Source organism: Opisthocomus hoazin, chromosome 21 (genome assembly GCF_030867145.1).
Source record: "Opisthocomus hoazin isolate bOpiHoa1 chromosome 21, bOpiHoa1.hap1, whole genome shotgun sequence".
Classification (NCBI taxonomy): domain Eukaryota; kingdom Metazoa; phylum Chordata; class Aves; order Opisthocomiformes; family Opisthocomidae; genus Opisthocomus; species Opisthocomus hoazin.
Window position 1 is genome coordinate 16,552,025 of NC_134434.1, and position 23,273 is coordinate 16,575,297.

The 23,273-nt window shown below is 63.6% G+C and overlaps 2 protein-coding genes across 2 annotated transcripts in view; one reads left to right on the forward strand and one right to left on the reverse strand.

Annotated features, from left to right (window-relative positions):
- Positions 1-1,972: 1,972 nt before the first annotated feature.
- Positions 1,973-10,028, forward strand: SPHK1 (sphingosine kinase 1). The gene is given in 6 exon segments (XM_075441199.1): positions 1,973-2,014; positions 2,016-2,415; positions 6,835-6,984; positions 7,318-7,412; positions 7,678-7,793; positions 8,339-10,028. Coding segments are annotated over 6 exon segments (1,587 nt in total). The 3' UTR covers positions 9,123-10,028.
- Positions 10,029-11,065: 1,037 nt separating this feature from the next.
- Positions 11,066-23,273, reverse strand: part of UBE2O (ubiquitin conjugating enzyme E2 O) — a 66,609-nt gene continuing 54,401 nt past the window's right edge. Inside the window, exons 13-18 of the mRNA XM_075440691.1 lie at positions 22,785-22,874; positions 19,786-20,443; positions 17,988-18,124; positions 17,243-17,446; positions 16,465-16,522; positions 11,066-14,881 (exon numbers count right to left, since the gene is read on the reverse strand). Coding sequence (XP_075296806.1) covers positions 14,118-14,881; positions 16,465-16,522; positions 17,243-17,446; positions 17,988-18,124; positions 19,786-20,443; positions 22,785-22,874 — 1,911 coding nt within the window. The 3' untranslated portion in view covers positions 11,066-14,117. The remainder of the gene's footprint in view (positions 14,882-16,464; positions 16,523-17,242; positions 17,447-17,987; positions 18,125-19,785; positions 20,444-22,784; positions 22,875-23,273) is intronic.

The following is a 23,273-nucleotide window of genomic DNA, read 5'->3' on the forward strand; positions in this document are numbered from 1 at the left end:
GGAGGGAGCAGGGGGGGTGTTTAATCGCTGTATTTAACCCTTGGCTTCTTGCACAGCTCAAGGCAAACCTTGTCTGCTGCTTCTGCCTCAGTTTCCCCAAACGTGGAGCATCCATCTCCGGCGAGCCTGGGGTGTGGCACTCCGGATGTACGAGCCTTCTCCCCCAGGTGACTTCTGTGGGGCCTGGGGTACCCTGCGAGCCCTCCCGGATGGGAGTTGAGGGGTGTTTGCTCTTGAAAGGAGCCTGGTGGCCTCCTTCGTGACAGCTGGCCCGGACACCCCGTGCCCTGGCCGAGCTCCCTTTGCAATGAGAAAGGAGGTGGGGGGATTCACCACTGCTTGTGCCCATCGGCGCGCCGACTCCATGCCACGTCCCCACGCCACGTCCCCATGCCACCCTCCCACAGGCGTGGCCTCTGCGGCGCCAGGCAGGCAGGAATGGAGCCAGTCAGGACAAACCCGACGGGCAGACGCCTGCCCACGGTGCGGGACCCCGGCTGCCGAGCACCCGTCAGCCTGCCGCTCCGGTCAAGGGAGCTCATTAAGGCTCTCGTAATTAAGATAGCCCCAAATGACTGTTTATGAGCACTGAGCGGAGATGGAAGCAATCCCACTTCCACGCTAGGCACCTCCCCCTCCGAGCACCTTGTTGACCCCACAGTGCCCAGGGAAAGCACGGTGCTCCACGTCACGGCACCTTGGCTCTCGTTTTAGGTCACTCTGGGAAAGAAAGACAGAGCCACGTTATCCCCCGGCTGGTCACCACGCGCCTTCCCTGCAGTTTTTGGCCAGCTCCAGCGGGTTTAAGCGGGGACAGAGGGCTGAGGGCTCAGCGCTAATTAAACTGCTGTAAGTGTGAAGAGCGATGCCTCCCTGAGGTGCGAGCTCAAGGTTACGGGGTCTCAGGCTGCTGCCAGCCCAGCGGCACGCAATGTGCAAAACCTGCGTGAGCATTGCCGCAAAGCGTGGTCTGAGGGATGAGGAGGGGGCGAGGAAGGCCCGGGCAGGGATGGGGGGTGCTGGGGCACCTCTCTGCTTGGCCTCGCATTCCCGCAGCGCCTGTCCGAGTGCTTGTCGCCTGCTTCCCGGCGTGGAGGCTCGGCTCTGCTTGGGTTGGAGCCCCGGGAGAGCACAGGGCCAGCTGGAGCGTGGGGAGCGGAGCTGCGTCTGCGGGGAGCGGGTTGGCAAAAAATCATGGCCAGACCCCAGAGCCCGACGGCCCCGCAGGACCGTGAGGTCAGTCCTGTCGCCATCAGAAGCTGCTGCCAGTGATTTCTGCCAGCCACTGCGGGCATGGAGTGGCTCTCAGCCGTGCTGGCACCCTCTGGGCAGGTTCCCCGGGCTCCGTCCCCAGCGCTCTGTGCCCCGAGGTGGGGTTCACAGCACAGCCCACCTCCCTCCGCGGAGCTCCATGCCCACGGCCCCCTCCAACCCTCACGGGCACCTGACGGCGAGCCACCAGTGACAGGCAGGACATCGTCCCCCTCCACGCCCCCTCGCCGAGGTGTCCCCTGCCAGCTGCCCGCCACCCTCAGCCCCCGCCGGCCTTGGTCTCTCCAGACCCCGGCCCCGCTCTTCTCGCCCTGTCCCAGCCGCGGAGATGCAGAAGCGGCGTCCGAAGCTGCTCAGCCCCCCGCGTGGGGCTGCAGGGGCTCGAGTGGGCACGGCCGCTCTGCCGGACGCCGTGCCCGCGGCCGCCCGGCGGGAGCGTGGGTCGAACCGCGACGGCCCCGGGACCCCGCCAGCGCCCGACAGCCCGCCCGGAGCGGGGGGAACCGAGGCAGGCGGGGGGGGACGAGGGGGGGACGCGGGGGACGGCCCCGGGGGGGGGCGTGGGTTAAATTTTTATGAATGGCGTGGCCCCGCCCCCCGCCCGCCGCCGCCGTTGCCGTTGCCGCGCGGCGCGGCGGGTGTCAGCCGCGAGCAGCGGCGCGCGGCGCTCCCGGTGCGTCCCGCGCGCGCCCCGCCGCCGATGGCCGCCGGCCGCCGCGCGCCGCCGGGGCCCGGGGGGGGGCCCGGGGGGGGGGCCCGGGGGGTGCCCGGTGCTGCTCCAGGGCGTCTTCGGCGCGGGGCCGGGCCCCGGGGCCGCCGCCTGCTCGCTGGCGCTGACGGCCCGGGAGCTGCAGGTGCGGCGGCCCGGGGGCTGCGCCGGGGGCCCGGTCGGCCCCGCCGCCGCGCTCCGCCTGGCCGACTGCGTGGGCTCCGCCGCCTTCCCCGCCGCCGCCGCCGCCGCCTGCTTCTCGCTCGTCTGCTACCCGGTCCGCGGGCCGCGCTGGGGCCCGCCCGCCCGCCAGCGCCTGGAGCGGACCTTCCGCGTCTGCCTGGGGCCCGACGCCGACGGCAACCTGCGCCTCGCCGAGGCCTGGAGCCGCCGGATCCGGGAGCTCTCGGTGCCCGCCGTGCCCGCGCAGGACGGTGAGCGCCGACCCCCCCGCGGGGGGGGGGGCGGGACGGACGGACGGACGGGGGACTCGGGGGCGGGCGGGGGCCGTGCCGGGAGCGGGGACGGCGGCCGCCCGAGGGCGCGGGGCTCTCCGCTGCCCGGCCCCGGGCCGGCGGGGGGACAGGGGCTGGCGGGGACGGGGACAGCCGCGGGCACAGCCCCGGGGGCCCCCCGCCCTGTCCCCCTTAAATCGCGGGGGCGGCGGGGACGCGGTGGCACTGCGGGCACCCTTTGCTCGACCCCCGCCCTGCCCCCCCCCCCCGCATCGCTGCGGGTCGGTGACCAGCAAAGCTCCAAAGGGCAGCGTTAACCGGGAAAAAAATGAAGTTCTGGCCGCTGACGCAGGCAGGACGGGAGCCAGGCACCGTCCCGGCAGGTCCCATCGCTGGGGAGCCGGCGGAGCCCCCCGGCAGCCCCCCGGGGCCCGGCGGGGTCCCAGTGCGGCACGGAGGGGCCCAGGTTTCGGTTCCCTCTCCCCCCAGGAGCTGCTGCCGGCTCGGGGGGAAGCGGCTGGCGGGGGCACCGAGCCCCCCGCTCCCGCCGTCAGGGCAGGGCCGGCTGTGGTCGAACGTCTGAGCGGAGGTTCAGTTATCTGCACGGCTTCGTTTGTTTTGCTGTCCGGTCGCGCTGATCAGACTTGGAAATGAAGAGGCACGCGGGCACAGGGATCCTGTCAAATCACATCTAGCCCAGCTCGCCCTGCTTGGATTTGAAAATGCAGCTTTTTTACATCACCCGCAGCTGCAAAACGACTTTGTGCTGCTCTTCCTCAGGAGTAGGAACAGATCCGGTGGAAAGGCGTGGGGGCAGAACCAGCCCCCGGCTCTGTTTCCAGCCGGAGCTCCGCAGCGGCGAGTCTCCAGGCTTTTCCAAACCCTCGCCCTGTTGGCAGGCGGTGCGAGGGTGCTGGGCACGGGCGGCTCGTCGCACGGTGGGGGCCTCGGGGGAGCCTGGCGAAGGAGGACAGGAGAAGGCAGTGCGGTATTTTGCAGTTATTTTTCTAGCGGAGGGCCAGCAGGATTTGCAAACCTCCTCCCCCGGTCTGGGACAGAGCTAAAAATGCCTCTTGCCACACCCTGTGCCCGCACGCACCCTCACGTGCCGGCACCACGGGCTGTGCGGGACAGATAAGGCCGAGCCGGGACGCTGCGTGCGAGTCAGTGCCGAGCAATCCTGCCACGCTGTCCCCGCGGGGAGGGGACCTGTCCTCATGTCATCGCAGCTCCGGCATCCTCTGGGATAAAAGCCCTGCAGAGAGCTGCAGCAGGGGTGAAGCTTCCTCCCCCTTGTTTCACCCCAAGGGGGAAAAAAAGTCCCTCAGCAGCGAGTAACCACAAAGCTGGGGCTGCCCGCAGCGTGTGGGGAGGGGACGGAGCAGACGGCCCCCCCGGCTCATGTCCTGACAGGGAAGTCCAGGCCTCCCCGCCGCAGGAAGCTGCCATCGAGCTGCTGGCAACGGCTATGGCGTCGCGGTGTGTCGGCAGCGCTGCCGGCAGTGACCGGGACCTGGCCCGGGACCCCCCCTCGCTGTGCTCGTCCCCTCGCCATGCGGAGGTGACACTGTGGGGAGGGAATGCGGCGGGCACGTCCCAGTCCCTCCCAGCCTCACACCAGCCGGGTGGCTGGGCAGGACAGCTCTGTCCCCTCCAGCCTGGCACGCTTTTCCCTCGCGCTCCGAGAGTTTCCAGAGGGATGCGGCGACAGAGCGGAGCTGCTGAGGCTGCTGACGGCAGAGCCGCGGCGGCGTGGGCTCCGCCGGAGCGTGGCTGGGACACGTGTCCCGTGGCGAGGGGGAGAGCAGAGTCTGTGAGCTGGCAGCAGCTGGAGCCCCTTCCTCCTGCTGACTCAGTGTCTGCTCCGCTCGGCGTCTGAGGTTGAAAGCAACCGCGCTGTGCCGGGAAGCGGCTGGGCCTCGCCGATACGCTGGGGGCCGGCCGGCGTTGCGCGAGGGGAAGGGATGCTGCCGAGATCTGTCCCCCCGGCCGGAGCATCGCCGCTGCTGGGCTACCGCTCTGAACCCGCACCCTGCGCTCCTGCCGTGGGAGCCGGGGCTGCGCCCGGTGCTGCTGGTGTCACTGGTCCCACACCGGGATCACGTCCCCATCCCTGTTCACACCCTGGTGCCAGCAGCCTGTCCCTGGTGATGGAGTCACGGCACCCCGTGGTGCCCCGAGCGAGGTTCACCTTCCCCCCGGCCAGCGCGCGGGTGCTCGGGGTCCCGGCCGAACGCCCTGCCCGGCCGAGGCCGCGGCGCAGCAGCCACGGGCCCAGGTGGGCTTTCAGGCGAGACCCGGCTGCAGCTCTCTGTGGATGTCAGAAATGGCGTGGCGGGTTACAAACACGGCGGGTTCGAAGGCTGTGTCGAGGCTCTCCAAGTGCCTGGTGCTCTCGCTCTGCAGCCTCGGGGCGGGGGGAGAATGAGAGAGAAAAGCCCCCCATCGCCTGCCTCTGGCAGCTGGGGCTTGAGCTCAAGCCCCCCCATCCTGGGGGCTCGCCTGCGTTTCCCTGTGATCGTGACCGGGGAGGGCTCCGGAGCGGGGAGCGGGGCCAGCCCAGCCCTGGGGCTGCTGCCCCTCATCCCTGGCGCGAGCTGGGGCGGCCTCAGCCCGCGGTGCTTCGCTGTGGTCGCTGAGGGCAGCCGGTCCCGCACGCCTGGCGCCCGCTGATAAGGGGCTGGGGAGGGTGGGGGGCAGCCAGCCACTTGCCCCGGCCTAGGGCGGCAGCGGGGGGCACGGCCCTGGCTCAGGGGCCCCTCACCGGTGGGCCCCCGCTGTGGCTCAGCAGCGGGTCCCACGCAGCCGGCATGGGGCCAGAGAGGTGTCCCAGAGGGTGACAGACTCTCCCAGGGGCAGAAGATCAACCTGACGGCACCCAGATCGGCAGAGCAGGGGTGGGCCCGGAGGTGGGGTGTCCCAGGCACGTCTCCCCAGGGCGGCTCGAGGAGCAGTGTCGGCCGGTGGGGAAGTGGCCGTGACCGCTGCCGTGCTGGGTGTCACCCGGGGAGGTGGCACACGTGGGGCCCTCCGCCGCCCCAGCCTCCGCTCCCCCTGCCTCCGTCCCCGATGCGGGTGCCGGAGGGGTTTGAGCTGTCACAACGCTGCCTGCGTCTTCAGAGAGCTCAAACCGAAGTGGGCCGACAAGGCGGGGGGCAGGCAGCTGCCCCTAGCCCCCCGCCCCCGGCTGTGGGGGGGTTCCCGGCCCGGGGCGGTGCCAGGAATCGCGTTCTGCTTTGGTGACTCAGCTCCTGACCCGGCAGCTCTTTCTGCTGAGTCAGCAGGCGCAGCCCCCGCGCTGTCCCACAGAGCCCACGTGCCTGGGTGGGCACCCGCAGCCCCCCCGGCTGGGCACCTGCAACCCCCCCGGGGCCGGATCATGGCTTAGGGGGCCCAGAGGTGGTGGGGGTCCCCCCACACCCCCAAAACTGGCTTCACCGTGCCGGGCCAGGGCTTTGCAGCAGGGCTGCAGGGGCTCGAGGCTGCTGCCCTGCTGGTTTCGGGGCTCAGGGTGCCAGGCAGCACCCGGGGGTCGTGCCCTCCAGCACGCTGCCACCAGCTGCCCGGGGTGCCATCACGTTGCTCCTCCCGGGCTCACCCCGTCCCCTGGCGCGGGGACCGCAGGGCGCGGGCGGGTGGCAGAGGGGTGCCAGACCCTGCTGGGCTCGTAATTACGGCCGGAGCGGGGCCCTCGCCTGCGAAACCCGAGTGCGGTGGGGTGCAGGGGAGGCGGACGCGTCCGTCTGCCGCGCAGGTGTCTGTCCTGGCCCTGCTCCACCTGGGATGGATGCAGGGAATCCGGATCTTGAGCCCCCCCTGGCCCTTGTCCCCTCCGTCCTGGATTCGCCGTGCGTTGGGGGGCCAAGCTGTGTCGTAAGCCGTGGGGTCCAGCGGGGAAGTTCACAGCCGGGGGTGGCTGGGGCTGAGTTCCCCGGGGGTGGGTTTCAAACCTCTCCTTTGCTTCCACTTCCTTTGCTCGGTGCCTGACAGCGCAGCCGGCCGCACCCCGCGGCCCTGCGGCGCACGGGAACGCGCGGTGCTGCGGGCCCCGGCGCGGTGGGCACGGGGTGGCGGTTGGGCGTGATGAGCCTGGAGGTCTTTTCAGCCTTAATGGTTCTGTGAGTCTGTGATTGCTGGGTTGCTGCGGGGCTCTGACCTGGGCATGAAACATCTCTGCTGGCCGCAGGTGAGCTCAAGAGGAGTCCCTGCAGGCCCCTGGGTCCCCGTCCCTGCCACCTGCCCTGCTTTCCCAGCAGGGACCCCCGTCCCAGCTCGCCTCCCGTTGCTGGGGTGCAGCCTGGGGAGTCTGTGGGGGCTGGGGGCAGCTCTCCTTCCCATGGGGCCGTCAGACAGGCAGCACCGCGGCCCCGACGCCCTGACCCCCTGTTCTCTGCCCAGGTGACAGCTATGGGGTGCTGCCCCGGCCCTGCCGCGCGCTGGTGCTGCTGAACCCACAGAGCGGCGCTGGCCGCGCGCTCGAGGACTTCCAGGCCGTGGTGCAGCCCATGCTGGCTGAGGCCGACATTGCCACCACCGTCTTCATCACTGGTGAGTCCACGAGCGGCTCCCTCAGCTCCTCCTCCTCTCTTCCCAGTATCCTGGGTGCTGCTGCCCCAGGCTGCGTTCCTCTGAGGGCCCCATCCCCCACGCATCGCCATGGCTCCAGCTCTGGTGGGGCTGCTTTGGGCAACGCGACGGGTGGGCTGTCACAGGCGACAGAGGCAGAGGGTGCGAGGGGACATGGCTGCGCTCCGCAGGGGTGACTGCCTCACGTCCTGCACTCCCGTCGGGATCCCCGAGGGGACGGTGGGGCTGGGGTCACCGTCTGGGGGGCAGCAGCAGGGTGGTGAGTGGTGCTCGACTCTCCGCTTTCTCCTGCAGAAAGACCCCACCACGCGCATGAGAAGGTGCGGGATGAGGACCTGTCGCAGTGGGACACGTTGGTGGTCATGGCCGGGGACGGGCTGCTGTTCGAGGTGAGAGGGCACCGCGGGGCTCCCCTGGCCAGGACGGAGGAGGAGGAGGGGGGTGCCTGGGGCTGGAGCCAAGCTTCGAGGCAGGAAGGCGGACAGGCAGCGGCGAAGGAGAGGTGACCCCCCAGGCTGGAGCACAGCGGGGCGGCCACAGCGTCCGTCATGCCCTGGCCGGGGGCACCACAGGTTCTGCTCCCCCCAGGCTCTGCGGGGGCTGCTGGGGTCCTTGCGTGGCCCGCGGTGCCACCGGCTCCCTCTGTCCCCGCAGGTGGTGAACGGGCTCATGGAGCGGCCGGACTGGGGGGACGCCGTGAAGAAGCCGCTGTGCATCCTGCCGGGGGGCTCCGGCAATGCCCTGGCTGCCTCCATCAACCACTACGCAGGGTGAGCCCGAGCCCCGCGGCTGCGCCCGCTGCAGCTCCGTGCCAGGCACACGGGGCTGCGCTGGCACCGCAGCGGGGGGATGAGGGGAGCAGGACGCTGCGCAGGGCTCCAGCCCTGGAGAAGGGTGCTGGACATGGGGATGCCCGGCATGGGGGTGCCCACCTGGGTCCCCACCTTCCCACACCCAGCCGGTTCCTGCGAGCACCGGACGGAATCCCTGAGTTCCCAGCTCCCCCCATGGCCTTTCTGCTCTCCGGGCTCCGAGTCCAGCGGAGCTTCGCCCCGGAGGAGCCACGCCAGGGCCCGGCTGATCCCGCTGCACGGTGGGGGTGTGAGATTGCCCTGGCTGAGCAGCCCCAACTCGGTTCCCTCTTCCAGGAGCTGGTTTGTCCTTCCCACCCCCAGCAGCTGTCCGCGAGGGACACTGTCACCCAGCTGGGATATGTCCCAACCTGACGTGGGTGAGGGTTGCGCATAGATGTTGGGACAGCAGGAGAGGCCCCGAGCTGGGTCCAGCCCAAACTCATCCTCTCCATCCCTCACAGCAATGATCAAGTCGCAAAGAAGAAGCTGCTGACAAACTGCGCCTTCATCCTGTGCAAGGGGCTGCACGCGCAGATGGACCTGGTCTCGCTGAGCACGGCCTCGGGTAAGCGCCTCTTCTCCTTCCTCGGCTTCGGCTGGGGTTTCATCTCGGATGTGGACATCGAGAGCGAGAAGTACCGCCGGCTGGGCAACGCCCGCTTCACCCTGGGCACCCTCCAGAGCCTGGCCAAGCTGCGGGTCTACCAGGGCCGCCTCTCCTACCTGCCCGCCGTCCCCGAGCAGGACCCCCCGCCGGCACCCCGGGACCCCCAGGCGCCCACCAGCAACGGCCAGGCTGGCTGTGTCCTGCCGCCGGCGGGGACGGAGGCGCCCGGGGCTCTGCCCGCCGACTCGCTGCTGGTGCCGCTGTGCCAGCCGGTGCCGGCACACTGGACCGTGGTGCCCGAGGAGGAGTTCGTCACCGTCTATGCCATCTACCAGTCCCACCTGGGCACCAACCTGCTGATGGCACCGGCAGCCCAGCTGCATGACGGCTGCATCCACCTCTTCTACGTGACGGCTGGCATCGGCCGCATGGCACTGCTGAAGCTCTTCCTGGCCATGGCCAAGGGGACCCACCTGGACTTGAACTGTCCCCACCTGCACTACGTCCCTGTCTGGGCTTTCCGCCTGGAGCCGCGGGCGGCCGGGGGCATCATGACGGTGGATGGCGAGGCACTGGCCTGCGAGCCTGCGCAGGGCCAGATCCACGGCCGCCTCTGCCGCATCCTCAGCGGCTCCTGAGCAGCCGGGTTCAGCCCTCGCAGCGCTGAGCCACCGGCACGGCCAAGAGCGGCAGCCTTCCTCCCACTCAGGAACCACCTCCTCCTCCTCCTCCCATAGCAATAGCTCCTGGGGTCCGCAGGCACTCAGCCCGTTGCTTGCCCCTATGCTTAGCTTTACCCTGTTGGGACAGCCGCCAGCGCTGTCCCGACAGCGAGCCACGAGCCCGTCAGGTACTCCATGCCGGCGAGATGCCAGTGCACGTTAGCCCGGTACGAGGGCCCGGCCCTGGGTGGCTGCGCCAGCACAGCCCTGTCCCCTCCGTGGCTTGGACGCATGCGGTGGCACCGCTGACGTCCCCACTGCGCAGCCAGTGCCAGCCCCCAGGGATGGTCAGGACCAATATATCTACTACAAGAAGATGACTTTTTTAAGAATGTTTCTACCCAAAGCTTCCTATAGAGGCAGAGTTTATTCTTGTGAGAAACGCAATAAATCTTTAGCATTTGCAAAAAACTCCCCCGTGGGTTTTCAGTCTGAGCTCACGGCTGCTGTCGGGGGCTGTGCCGCGGTGCTGTCACCCCCGGGCTGGGTTTAGCTCCCACCGCAGCCCTTTGCTCCCGGTGCCCTGCCCGCGCTGCCCGACCGCCGTCACGGCGGGGCCCGGGCCAGTGCGGAGCGATGGTCCCGCGAGGTGCCAAGCAGGGAGATGCCTTGGAGGCAGGACATGGGGCACCGCTGCCACCCACCCCCATTTCTGGGGGGCACGGGTGCCTCCCTGCTCAGCACCCTGCGGCTGCCTGAACCCAGAGGAGCTCAGCCCTGCGGTGATGGCCTGGGACGTCCCGGGAAGGGTCAGCGCCCCGAGCAAGGGCAGGGCAGGGGTCCTGGAAGAGGCTCGAGGAGAAGGGTGTTGGAGCCGAGGGGTTTTGCCTTCAGCCGGGAGCAGACTCTGCTTCGCACGGGGAGCTCCTGCGTCCCCTCTCCGGGCAGCCCAGCAACGGGGGGGCTGCCTGGGGGGGGGCCGCTCCGACTGCCGGGTAGGAAACTGCGGTAATTAAACCTCATTTACAGTGCTCAAGCACAAAGTAGAAGAGCAAACAGTGGTGGCTGTTTGCATTTATTCATCTGCAAACTATGCAATTAGGAGCGCAGAACCGGGGAAGAAGAGCGCAATTGTCCCCCCCCCCCAGCCCCAACCCCGCCGGAGCCGAGCGCCGGCCCCAGCCCGGCGAGGCACGCAGCAGCCGGGAATCCCTCCCGAGATGGAGTTACTTGCCCCGGGGCGGAGGGCTGGGCGTAAGAACGGGCTCAGCGCCGCTTTGCTGAACACCCAGCGCTGGAAGAGGTGCCAGCGCCAGGGGAGGCTGCGGGGAGAGCCCGGGGGGCTGCGCCCGGAGCCCCGGCTGCCTCCGTCCAGCGAGGGCTTCGCGCCGGCAGAGCCCCCCGGGGCGCAGCACCCGAAGGCTCCTCCCCGCCGCCCCCGGGCCAGCTGCGCGGCTCCGGGTACCAGGGTGCTCGGGCTCTCCCTCGACCCAGCGGGTTCCAAACCCGCCAGCCAGCAGCCCCCGGCTCTCCCAGCAGCTCCGCAGCTGCCGCGCAGGCCAGGGGGCCCGGGGTGAGCCCTAGCGAGGGTCGGACCCCCACCAGCAGCCCCCCTGGGCCCCAGCAGCGGGAGCCTGGCACACACCGAGGCGCCCGCACTGCCTGCGCCCCGCAGCAGCCAAGAGCAGGAAAACCCGAAGCGAGCCGGGCAGCCGCCCCGGGAAGAGGGGTTTGAGGGAGCCACGGGGCAGTTCCCCGCTACCAGCTCTGCCCGGCTGCCTCCGACCCCGCTGCGCTCCCCGCGCTGGCGCCTGCAGCCAGCGGGACCCCATCCAGGCCCAACCCCGGCACAGGGACGCACGCTGGGCACGGGGCAAGCGCCAGGCACGGAGGGGGAAGAAAGAAACAACAGTCAGAACTACTCACAGAGGCAAAATTTAATGGCAAGTCATCTTCCCTCCTTTATTACACCTTGGTTAGCCAAACGGAAAAAAAAAAAATTCTGCAGGTAAAAAAAGTTTTAATGGTCACACAGCACTTTATACATATATCGTAAGCAACCAAGCATCCACATCTGCACGTGAACGACACACCTCTAAGCATGGCCTCAATAGTCAGGTCTTTTTTTTTTTTTTTCTTCATTAAATACTGTACAGAATCAAGGCTACAAACTGATTTTGTAATGCTTCTTCCCCAACCCCAGCACTTAAAACAGTTACAGGCTGCTCTCATTTGTACATCGCACAGTCATGTAGCCAGTTTTAAGGCTAACAATATGCATCATGCTTTGGCTTTTTTTTGTGTGTTTTTAAATTTTTTTTTTTTAAGGTTTTAGCCTTTTAAATTTCGTTACCCTTAAATATTACATACATACACAAAAAATTACATAGCTGCAGTGTGCTCACCACCAACCTCATCACCCAGGAGCTTCACATTATCAAAAGCTTTAGAAAATGTGTAAACCTCCGTGCACGCTTTGTTTGGGACAGCCAGCGGCGGGGAGCGAGCGGTGCCAGCTGGGGAGCAGCGTCCCCTTCCAGAGGGCCAACAGGCACCCCCTCGGCAGGAAGCCCCAGGAACCTCTGCAAAAGCTCTGGGTGACGATCAGAAGAAACAAAGAGACTCCCTGGGCGAGGAGGAGAGCTCAGCCAGCAGCCTGCCCTCCTCCCTCCCAGGAGCCGAGAGCTGCAGAGCGAAGAGGGGGCGAAGCAGGGACCCCCCGAGCTCCCCCGTCCCTCGCGGGGCCGAGGACGGCCGCAGCCCGGCGCAGGGACAGGAGAAGTCGGCATCTGCAGGTCACCAGCCGCAGCCTGGTGAGGGAGAGGTTGGATCGTCTGCGGAACAAGCTTCTCCACCTGCCCTTGGCCTGCCCCGGCAGCCTCACCCTCTGCCCCAAGCCGCCCTTTGCATTTCGGAAACGCCCCTGCTCCTCGGACCCACTTGTCCGGCACCAGCCCCAGCCCGAAAGCGGCCGCTGTCACGCAGGGCTCGCAGGGCCCTGCCCACAGCTCAGCGCACCCCTGCGCACCGCGGCAGGGCTCTGCCGTGTTGCCGGCCTCCTGCCTGCCGGGCTCCCGGCGCCGGGCAGAGCTGCGGCACAGCCGACCACCCCGACCGCGCTCGGAGAGCTCTGCAGGCCCAGGTCTGCCTTCACGGCCAGGTGCTGCCTCGCCAGAGCACCGGGAGCAGGACGTGGCCTCCAAAACCCCGGCCGTGGATGGTGATGGAGCACAGCCCAGCCAGCCCCCGGCTCCCGAGCATCACGGGGGTAGGTGGAAGTCGTGGGTGCAGCGGGTGCAGGTTTCAAGGAGCAGAAAGAACCGTGCAAACGTGCCGAGCTTCGTCTGCTGTTCCGCGTTTCAAAACGAGAAGGCCAGGTCCTGGCTCGGGCGGGGAAGGGACACAGCTGTGTTGACCCAGAGCGAAGGAGCCTTTCGCCTCCATCCGTGCTCCCGGCAGCGCCGCCTGCTCAGCCCGGCTCCTCCCCGGGCAGCCTGGAAGGACGGACAGACCGACCTTCCCTGACAGACTGTGCTCCACCGGGACGCCACGCGGGTGCTTCTCCAACGCCTGAACACGGGGCAGATGCAGCGGTGCTGGAGTGTGACCTCCCAGCTCCAGAAGTGAAAGCAAGCAGAGCAGAAGGGGCTTCGGGAAGGTGCCCTGGCCAGGAGACTCTGGCAAGTCACCGCTCCCAAGTGCTGACGTTCCCTGGCCGACAGCTCTCCCGCTGCCGAATCATGGGCTGCCCTCGCCGGCTGCTTCCCAGAGCGGCCCAGCAGTGCTGCGCCTGAGCTTGGGGTGCCATGCCCTGCACCCACAGCGGAGCCCAGCTACCACGGGAACCGGCTGGCAGCGAAGGAGTCGGTAACGGGCTGCTGTGCTCCCGTTGCTGGCTGGGCAACGGCACAGCGACAGCACAAACTGCTGCCGCTACAACAGGACCTCGCCGCGACACCACAGCTCCTGTCCCGCAGGCGACCCTGGCTCCGACAGCTCCGGAACACCCATCCACAGCCGGAGGAGCCGCGGCCGCGGCAGGCTCACCACCCCGACCAGCCACAACGCGCCCCACGGTCACCCGCCGCCGCCGGCAGGACGAAGCCCAGGGCAGGGGCAGAGCTGTGTGGCAGCCGGGACGGGACGCGCGTACCTACGCACCGGGGGCAGAACCCCGAATCCCCCGGGTTTCTAGCAGACAGGCATGCATGGCAGGGAAAGGGAAGTTTGCCTTACTCTGGAGAAAAAGGAGTGGGGATGGCTGGAACTGCTTCCAGAAGACCAACCAGAAGCTGCAGAACTGGATGGCAACCCGGCAGCATGGCCAGGGCGGCACAAGTGCTAGCGCAGAGCTCTGGTTCTGCCTGCCAAGTCCCGAGCGGAAGAACCTCGTAGCTACTGCTGAACAACTAAGACTAGAGCAACTCCACGTGGCGTGGACACCTTCAACGCAAACACAATCCAATGTTTAAGTACGTAAGAAGCTGGGGTAGGCTTCGTAAAACCCATGGAAACGCAGAGAAAAATGAAAGAGAGGGAGGGCGTTGCCCTTCACCTCCGGACACTGCAGCCATCGCTTCTCCTGGCTTGAGCCCCACCAGAACGAACGCTGGGCTGTGGCGCTGGGCGGGAAGAGTCCCTGCGTGGAAAGGTGCCCCAAGATGAAAGTGCAGAGCGATCGTGGCTGCAAGACTGGTTCTGTGCAGGTCTCAAATCCTTACCATTGCGGGGTCAAACTTGCAAGAGGAGCACGTACATGGGACAGGAGGAAGGAAGAAGGGCTGGCGGCAAAGAGCGATTCATGCTCAGACCACCTTTCCTCGGAGGAGCGATCAGGCCTACCACCTTCTTCGGAACAAATCAAGCTGAGGAAGAAAAGCTGGAAGGAGAAGCCAGTTTACTGGTGACAGCATTTGCCAGTTCCCTCTCTGCCGCTCTCCCTTGCCCCCTGCCTGTCCCTAGCACAGCGGTTTATTTGTCCTCTGTCCACTCCGGGATATTGGCCCCCGCTAAGGCAGCCCGGTACTGCTGCAAGACACCGCGGATACTTTTAATGAACCCCTTGGACAAAGGGAAGAGGGGGAACCCAATATCGGGGTAACCGCTCTTCTCCGGAAGGAAACTCCTGTAGCTCTTTCTCCTTTTCTTTGGTTTCACGCTAGGCTGCAAGGCCGAGTCCTGGGCAGCGTTCCCCTCGTCCGTCCGGTCTCTGGCCAGGTCCACCCCCCTGGCCTGGCCTGCGCTCTCCGAGTCTGAGTACTGCTGGAGATCACCGGTGCCGGGCGTCGAGGCTGCGAGCTCCGACTCGTCCAGCTCCTCCTTCCCGTCCAGCGCCGAGTCGGAAAGCTCGGCGGCCGCCCCCTGCTCCGAGCTGCCGCCGCACTCCCCCAGCGACTCCGCGTTGTCTCCCGGGCTCTCGGCCAGCGTGCCGCCGGCGGAGAGGAGCGAGGCAGCGTCCGCCCCGTTGGCCTGCTCGTGGCTCCGCTCCACCAGCTCGTTGGTCTCCAGCCAGGACTCGATGCGGGACACCAGGCGCCAGCCGTTGCAGCGAAAATGCTCCCGGATTTCGTGCTCAAAGACCTCCACCGGCCTGCGCAGCAGCTGCATCATGGACTGCACCACCCGGATCAGGGTCATCTCGTTGTAGCAGCGGCTGTTCTCGTAGCCCTCCTGCAGGCCCCGGTCGCTGTCAAAGCCCGCCTCGTTGTAGTAGGGCTCGTTCACGAGGATCAGACCTGCCGAGAGAAGGGGAGACTTACGGCAGGGGCCCCACTGCGAACGGCCGCCTGAGGCAGACGCTCCTGGGCCCCGAGTCCTGCCACGGTGGCTGGGGTCTGAGGGTCGCAGCACCGCCTTGCCGAGGCATCCCGCCAGCGTCGCCCGCGGCCACCGCGACCCAGGCAACGAGGGCAGGGGCTGCAGGGGAACGCGGTGCAGGGACGTCAGGCGCTGACCTCAAGCAGGCAGCAGAGGCCAGGCTGGACAACCAGGCACCTGCAAGATGCTCCGGACTGGCGTTGTGAGGGGAGCACCCACGTCAGCGGGCCTGTGGCCTTCTGCTAGGGTGGTGGGGCTGTCAGACGCTACCGAGAGCGGCACTCGGGATCCTCAGCTGGCAAGGACAGTCTTCCACCAGCGCAACACAGAGGGCACAGGTTTCACAGCTCCCTTCCCTTCCCTCCCCCCCCAGCAAAAAACCCACACACACACCCACAGCTTTTCTTTCTCAAACAGCTTTATCCCCTCCTCCTCAAGCAGAACAAAGGCCAAGCTGCAGCTACAGGCTCTGAGCTGGCCAGGTCCGTTCCTGCCCAGCACAGTCCCATCAGACAGCACAGTTCTGAGACGGCGACTGCTGTGAGGAGTCACCCACACCAAGCTTTCTCCGGCCTGCTCCTGGCCTCACGCCACTACACGTACGCAGCAACGGCCCCGGGCCGCTGGCAGCCTGCCACAGGCTGCAGCAGAGCTGCTGGAGGGGACGTCACGAGCCTCTCAACGCCCAGGCAGCAGGACGGGGAGAGGAGGTTTCTCCTCTAGCACCAAGTTGCTCCAGTAAAACATTCAGCATTTCATTTTGTAAATTCGGATGCCCAGCTTTGTAAATCAGCAAAGGCTGTTCCCGTGGTGCCGCTCCCTGGCAGGAGGGCACGGGGGGCTGTGGGGCTCCAGAGGAGCCGCAGCCACCTGCCGACGAGGCGGGAGCCCTCGCTCGGTGTCAGAGGTTTCTCCAGTCATGTGCCTGGGCTCCCCTGAGGAAGCGGCTGCATTTAGCGTGTCTGCTCTCACAGCAGACAGGGCAGGGCAGAGCCCTACACCAGGAAGCCCTGGGGCTGGTCTAGGCACACCCCTGATTATTCTCTGCTTCAGAAGGAGCACAAATACCACCAGCATGTGCAAAAATATGCCCAGCGTAGGATGGGCGGGTGACTCAGTGGGGATAAAAAGCAGCCCCGTGAAGAAAGGCCAGCTCAGCAGCAGCTGCCGCTGACTTCGGTAGCTGGCTGAGGACACAGCCGTTCACCTCTGTCAGCTCAGAACCACCAGGAAGCCAGCCCTGTGCCTCGCTGCTGCAGTAGGAAGCGGGGAAAGCGTTGTGTCAGAGACCTGGGACGCAGCCAGAAGCCAGGGCATGACAAAAGCTTGCACCTGCCTTGGCTGCTGAACTGGAGAGACAAGGACACCGCTCTGTCCAGCAAGGCGAGAGCCAAAGGCAGCCCTAACCCAACCGGGGGGGCAGATCCCATCGTGTCTCCCCCCCATAAACCTGCACCCCCTCCTCCTTTTCCTGTCCCACCGGCTCTGCAGAAGCATTTACCTTGGATGGAGATGAGTACTTGGAGGAGGCTGGATTTACTGGTCCACCTTTCTGTCCCCTGAAATGCACATACAAACGCGTGAACAGGCTGAAGCACGATCGGTTTGCTCTGTGATAATTGTTAGGTGAAGTGAGGCCCCATTTTCTCTGCACCCCTATGGCTGAGGTCCGGTTGCTCGCGGCAGGAACAAGGGACTGACTGAACAAGCACATGAAGTGCTAGTGTCCCACTGTACCGACCCATCTCTCCGCTATTTTTTGCCAGCGCCACACCCCATCAGGCCAGCTCCGCCTGGAATGCCGTACCCCCCCACACCAGACAGCGGTTCCAGCCCCTCCCCAGCTGCCCTGTCGCTCTGCCTGCCCCAAACACAGCACTTCCCTGGCGCTGTTTATCCCAAGTCTCCAGCCGGACCGTGTGCCACACCACACGATTTGTCTGCAGCGTGGGAGACAGGGACCCAAACTGTCGGAGAACACCTCACGCTGGTGTTGGCATCGCTGCTCTGTCCGACCGTGACGCAGCCCGGCTGGTCTCACCACAGGCTTCTCATCAAGCAAAGACAAGAGCCACGTGCAGTCCCAGAAGCAGCCAAACCGCACCAGTTACCTGCTCCTAATGTCTGAAAACAGAGCCCAAAGCCAGAGCTATCCCCAGCTCAAGCACCACCAGAGCCCAGAAGCCCCCCGGGACTCTTGGCCTGGTAGGAAGCGCCTTGTTCCCCAGGCAGCCCGGCACAGCCACCGCTCCCCACGGCCGGGCAGATGCGAGCATTACCTTGCCTATCCACGTCCCCAGGAGGCTGACGCACACTTTGCCGTTGTCGTACAGGTTGGGATTCAGTCTCCCACTGCACTGGGAGAGGTAGCGGAAGAGAGGTGGGACAGCGGGGTAGATGTTGGGGAGCTGGATATCGAAGAGAAAGAGGCCGTCTTCATAGGGTGTGCGCGTGGGCCCTTTTATAAGTGCTGAGAAGAGGTCCTGTGGGGAGAAGAGATAAGCCAGGCACTGTGAGAAGTCCTCCGACCTTGGCAGGGCTGTATTTACACAGAGGGAGAGGGGGGCTGTGATTTGCAAGGGCTGAGTCAAAGTCAGCTCAAGCAATGCGTCTCTGGGCACCTCGCCCCCAGAAGCTCCTCTTCTGCTACGGGCGGACAGCAGACCAAGCCTTCAGACCCGAAGCAGGGCTTCGGCGGACGGCCAGCAACCCCCGCGCTGCTCCCTGCTCCCATCAGCCCCTTGCTGGCCGCCTGCCTGCCTCTCCTGCTTGGCAGGACAGGCAGCCCAGCGGGCAAAGCACCCCAGAGAGGCTTCCTGCAACGAGGAGCTCCCTGTTGCTTGCCACCCTGACTTGGGGAAGGCAGAAGCAGCCGTTTACGGTAACTACAGCTGTATCTCACGTGCTGCACACGTTCTCGCAGCTCTGCAGCAAAGGATTAAAGTTAAGCAGGGAACTGGAAAGCAAGCAGCGCGGCTGCCGCGCGCAGCACTGACACACAGGCGCTTGAGAGCAGGCACTTGCCATTCGATCCTCAAAGGTTTTGACCATTATGCCATCAGGCAGGGAGGTGGCCAGGAGAGCCATCTCCTTCCGCACGGTGCTAAAGAACTTCTTGGCTTCTGGGGGCTGGAACTCCATTTTCTTGAAGGCATGGGTATCTGTGGGGTAAGGAGAAGAACGGGATTAAAGTCTGCCTCTGGAAGCTGCCACGCGTTCCTTGTGAAGGCAAATCTATCCATGTGTTAAACCTATGATTTGCAAGAGAAGGGTCGACTTGCTTTCACGCTGAGCCAGGAGGCAGCCTTGAGATTATCTGATGATTCCTACACTGTACAGCAGCCCCAGCCTGCGCCCCCTGTTCTCACGGTCCCACACAACATCGTTCCCGTGCCCCACAAGGAGCCCTGTCCCACCACCAGGACAATGATGCATTGCACAAAGTGACAACTCTTCCTCTGCAAAGCCCAAGCATGGCTCCCCATCTTTGCTTATACAGACGTCCAAGTTCAGAAGAGTTTGGCCACCCTTCCTTGTCTCACCTGGCCCAGCTACCTGGCACGCTGATCACCTTGGGCTGCACAGAATCACAGAATCACAGAATAGTAGGGGTTGGAAGGGACCTCTGTGGGTCATCTAGTCCAACCCCCTGCCACCAGTGTTCCACACGACCAGATGCTCTTTTATTTTTGGCTGATTAACATCAGTACAGGTGAACAAGGACACTCGCCCACCAAGGACACCCAGCACAGGAACACCAGCTGTTCCTGCTCTGCTTCTCAACCAATCCACCTCTGCAAAAACACCTGAACAAACCCGCTATCTTTCAAGAAAGTGTCTGCAACAGAAAGCGAGGGATCTCCACAGCCCTCCAGAGTCAGTACCGACATGCACAGAGGGGAAGCCCACTTGATAATCACAGAATGTTGGGGGTTGGCAGGGCCCTCTGTGGGTCCCCCAGCCCAACCCCCTGCCCAAGCAGGGTCACCCAGAGCAGGCTGCACAGCACCACGGTCAGGCGGGTCTGGAATATCTCCAGAGAAGGAGACTCCACAGCCTCCCTGGGCAGCCTGGGCCAGGGCTCCGGCACCCTCAGAGGGAAGAAGTTCTTCCTCGGGTTCAGCTGGAGCTTCCTCTGCTTCAGTTTGTGCCCATTGCCCCTTGTCCTGTCACTGGGCACCACTGGAAAGAGTCTGGCCCCGTCCCCCTGACCCCCCCCTGCAGATATTTAGAGGCATTTCTAAGGTCCCCTCTCAGCCTTCTCTTCTCCAGGCTGAACAAGCCCAGCTCCCTCAGCCTCTCCTCGTAGGAGAGATGCTCCAGTCCCCTCCTCATCCTCGTAGCCCTCCACTGGACTCTCTCCAGCAGCTCCTCATCTTTCTTGAACTGGGGAGCCCAGCACTGGACACAGCACTGCAGATGGGGCCTCACCAGGGCAGAGCAGAGGGGGAGGAGAACCTCCCTGACCTGCTGCCCACACTCCTCATGCACCCCAGGATCCCGTTGGCCTTCTGGGCACCCAGGGCACGCTGCTGGCTCATGGTCACCCTGTCGTCCACCAGCACTCCCAGGTCCCTCTCCTCAGAGCTGCTCTCCAGCAGGTCGGCCCCAAGCCTGAGATGCCATCTAAAAGCCAGGCTTAAGTCCCAGAACAGCCTGGGGTACAGAGGCTGTCTTAATTTCACCTCGACCCAAGTTAAGGGCTAAGAAGAGAGGATACCCGATCCAAAAGGCTTAGAAGCAAAGGCTTTGGAGAAAGAAACGCTGCAGGACAGCAGTGAAGGACAGAGCATCCCGCACTGGCCTGACCTGACGCACTCACCTGGAGCATACTCCAGCACGGAGAAGACTTCTCCCTTGGCACTGGTGAAGGTGACTCCAGGCTTGCCTCCACTCTGCTGGCAGAGCACTGGTGTCTCACTGGGCCACTCAGACCTCACCGGTGTCTGTGCCTCTGCTTTTTCTTCTTTCTTCTCTGTCTCCACCATGGCTTCCATCTTTTCCTCCTCTGCAATAGCCACATTGTCCAAGGTCTTCTTTAGATTTTCCTGCAGTTTTTTAATATCGTCCAAGAACTTCTTTTCCCGAGTGGGTTTTTCCAGCTCCACAGTTGGGGAGGTGGGAGAGCCAGTCAGCAGCTGCTCCACAGTCATATTTTTCAGGCTTTCCAAGATCTTGATGGCCTCCTTCAGTTCCCGGAAGCTCTTTGGGGCTCCGTCCTTGCCAGCTTTCTCTGCAGCCAGATCTGCAGCTGCCATAGCCACAGCTCCCTGGACTTGTTCCTCTACTTTTTTCACCTCCTCTGCTGCCGGCTCCTCAGGCTCTAACTCTTCAATTTTTGGGTGGTCGTCTTCCATGAGGCCATTGTCTGTCTCCCAGCTGTCGCTTTCATCCTCCCACTCAGAGGATGCCCCGCTGGTGCTGCCGTCAACAGAATCGTAGTCTGACTCCTCAATTTCTGATTCAATATTGTATAAGTGCTAAAGGAGAGCAGAGTTACCAGAGACTTAGGCTGAAGCACAGAGTTTCAGTTGTTTTTAAACACAAGTCAGTCCTTCCCTTGAAAAGGGAGATTCCATCTAGGACTGCTCAGGCTCCTTCAACCCCTTCTATCTACACAGCTCGGACTGTGTTTGATCCAAACAACACGCTCATCAACGACCGGCACAGATTATGAATCAGCACAGCCCCATCCTCCACCTTTCAAAGTAGGGCACCGGGGGAAAACTAGGACAAGTTCTAGGTGGGCTGCAGCCACCCCAGTGACAGGGATCCAGCCAAGGAGAGCACGTGGGCACCAAGCAGCTACCTGGATGCCCGAGGGTTTCTGAGTGCAGAGCTAGCTCAGGAGGCATTGGGTTATCGTGTGCGGAGTTAGTATTTCTGGTCCTGCTTCTGCACCATCAACTGTGCTGGCACAGAGCCCTGGTTTGGCTGCCTTCACACTCTGCGCCTTCCACAGAGACAATGCTGGAACTAGGAAAACATTCCCACACCAGCTTTCTTCTGTGGCACACAACGCTGCTTTAGCTGTTGTGTGTCACTAGGGCTTAAAATTCAGCTGGGACAATGAAGCCTAACCCAAGCTGCTGAATAAGCTCTTACGTAAAATGATCTCTTCCCCTTCACTAGTGGAAGCTGAACCCATCCACACCATCTAGCCTCACCTGCTATAATCATGCTTTCGCACATGCTACGTCTCTTGCAAGGTTTCCCTTACACTTATACTCTGGCTACGAGCTCCAACATAGAAGCAGGGGAGCAAGAACAACTCTGTAAGGCTGTGTTAGGAGTTTCAAGATGGAGCATTTTATCCACAGGCTTCTGACACTTGAATGACGGCCCAAAGATCCCCTTAGTCTTGCTAGATATGACCCCAGAGGCTAAAGTGCATGGACACTCGGTCACCTTGCCAAGGCCCTGAGCTGAACCAACGCTGTTCAGAAGGTGCTGTGCCACCCAGAGACAGGCAGCCCGCAGGGCTGCTGGGTTCAACACAAGTGACTGCAGGCAGGGAAAGACATCAAAACTCACTGCCCTCAAAGCTAATCCAAATCTGATTCAGAAAGTTAATTAGCCAGTTATGCCATCTTTATTTTTAGAGCTGAGAAAAAGCACCCAGGCAGCTCGTCTCTGGGCACATGGACAGGCATTGATAAATCGTGGTTTTACCAACTGATAATTCACACTCCTGACATTTCCCCAGCTCCCGTAATTACGCAGAGGAGCAGAAGCGAAGGGACTGGCGGGACTGGTGTGACACAGCAGGAGCTGCCGCAGAGCCCCAGCAGCACAGCGTGAGAACAGCCCTTTGTGGAGCACGCCTCAGACCCCCGATTGTGCCCGCGGTCCCAGCACATGTGACAACAGGGGGAAGGGAGACAGCAGCCTGCTTTGTAACGCTCCAGTCCCCTGCCATAGTGCAGGCATTGACTATTCTGCTGTAATTAATGCAGAGCTGCTTGGTTTGAAAAGAAAATCTCCATCGAGTGCTTTGTACTTGCAAACGCATCTCTGCGGTGGAGGCAGTGGTGTTCTCTGCCACCATGATGGAGATGGCATCCTGCAGAAGCAGGTCTTCTCTTTAGTCTGTCTGCTTTCATTTGAGGCAACAAGAAGAGACATGGGATGAAACTGTACATGGAGCAGTGAGTAAGATTAACGAGCCAGTACAACAAAAATCTTAGGAAAATGCAGAGGACAATTCAATGGGATTAAGTGCATTAGTGTGGCTATATGGATATTTTTAAGTTCACACTCAACTTCTTTCCCTCCCCAACCTGGGAAGAGATTTGGGTTTGATCCCTTGGTTAGCTGAGGTCACAGCTTGTGGCTCCAGCCCGGCTTCTGGAGGAGCTTCTTTGGCCAAAGAAAACACTACAGCGCCATTTCACAAGCAAGACAGAACAAGCAATCATCTTTCAGCAGTGCCTTCGTTGGGCAATGCGGTGAACCTGGGCTCAAGTCAGAACCGATGATCCCTGAGCTCTGCCACGCTCAGGAGCTGGAGGCCAGGAGCAGGGCTGTGGTCAGCACTGCGAGCGTGCAGCGCAGTGTGCGAAGGCAGCAGCAGTCTGCCCGTACTTTCCCAGTCTCTATATTCGAGAGCAGAGATGACCAATCAGTTGCCCACTCCTCCTGACAAAGGAAGGATTCTCCTGCGCTAACAGAACCGCGAAGCCACACTATCACAGGGGAAGGAGCAATAAATAGAGCAAGATTCCCCTACACAGTCAATCTCTGTGCACCCAGGATTCAAAACCAAGATTTGTCACTCGGCTAAGAATTACAGGGATATCGTGAGCTGGAACAGGACCTCACCTGAGGGAGAATGATAGTTTTGGAGTTATCGGCCCACACCACTTCCACTTTACTGCTGACATCCACACGAGCCACCTGTCCGACCGAAGGCTGTGGAAACAAGAGCAGTTTGTCAGTCCCCGTCCTTTCCCAGGCATTTCAGTGCAGAGCCAGGAAGGTTTTGAGAAACAGATGTTCCCCAGGTTGGAGACCCACCTAAAGCAATGACTGCAGCCTGCAGCAGAAGTGGCAGGAGTCCTGGGGTCCCACGTCAAGAGGGAAAAAAGATAAATCCTACAGACAGGGTTTCCACGAGAAACCCCCCAACACTGCCACGCAGATTGGGGATATTCCCCTTCAAGCAGGGCAGGACCAGGAGGGCTTGGTCTGGCAGCGGCTCCTGCCTTCCGCTCAGGACCAGGGCCATGGCAGGGCTCCAGCAGCGGGCCCCAGCGCTCCCCGAGCCTGCGCCGGGGGCTCCCCGCAGCCCCCCCGGCAGGGAGAGCGCAG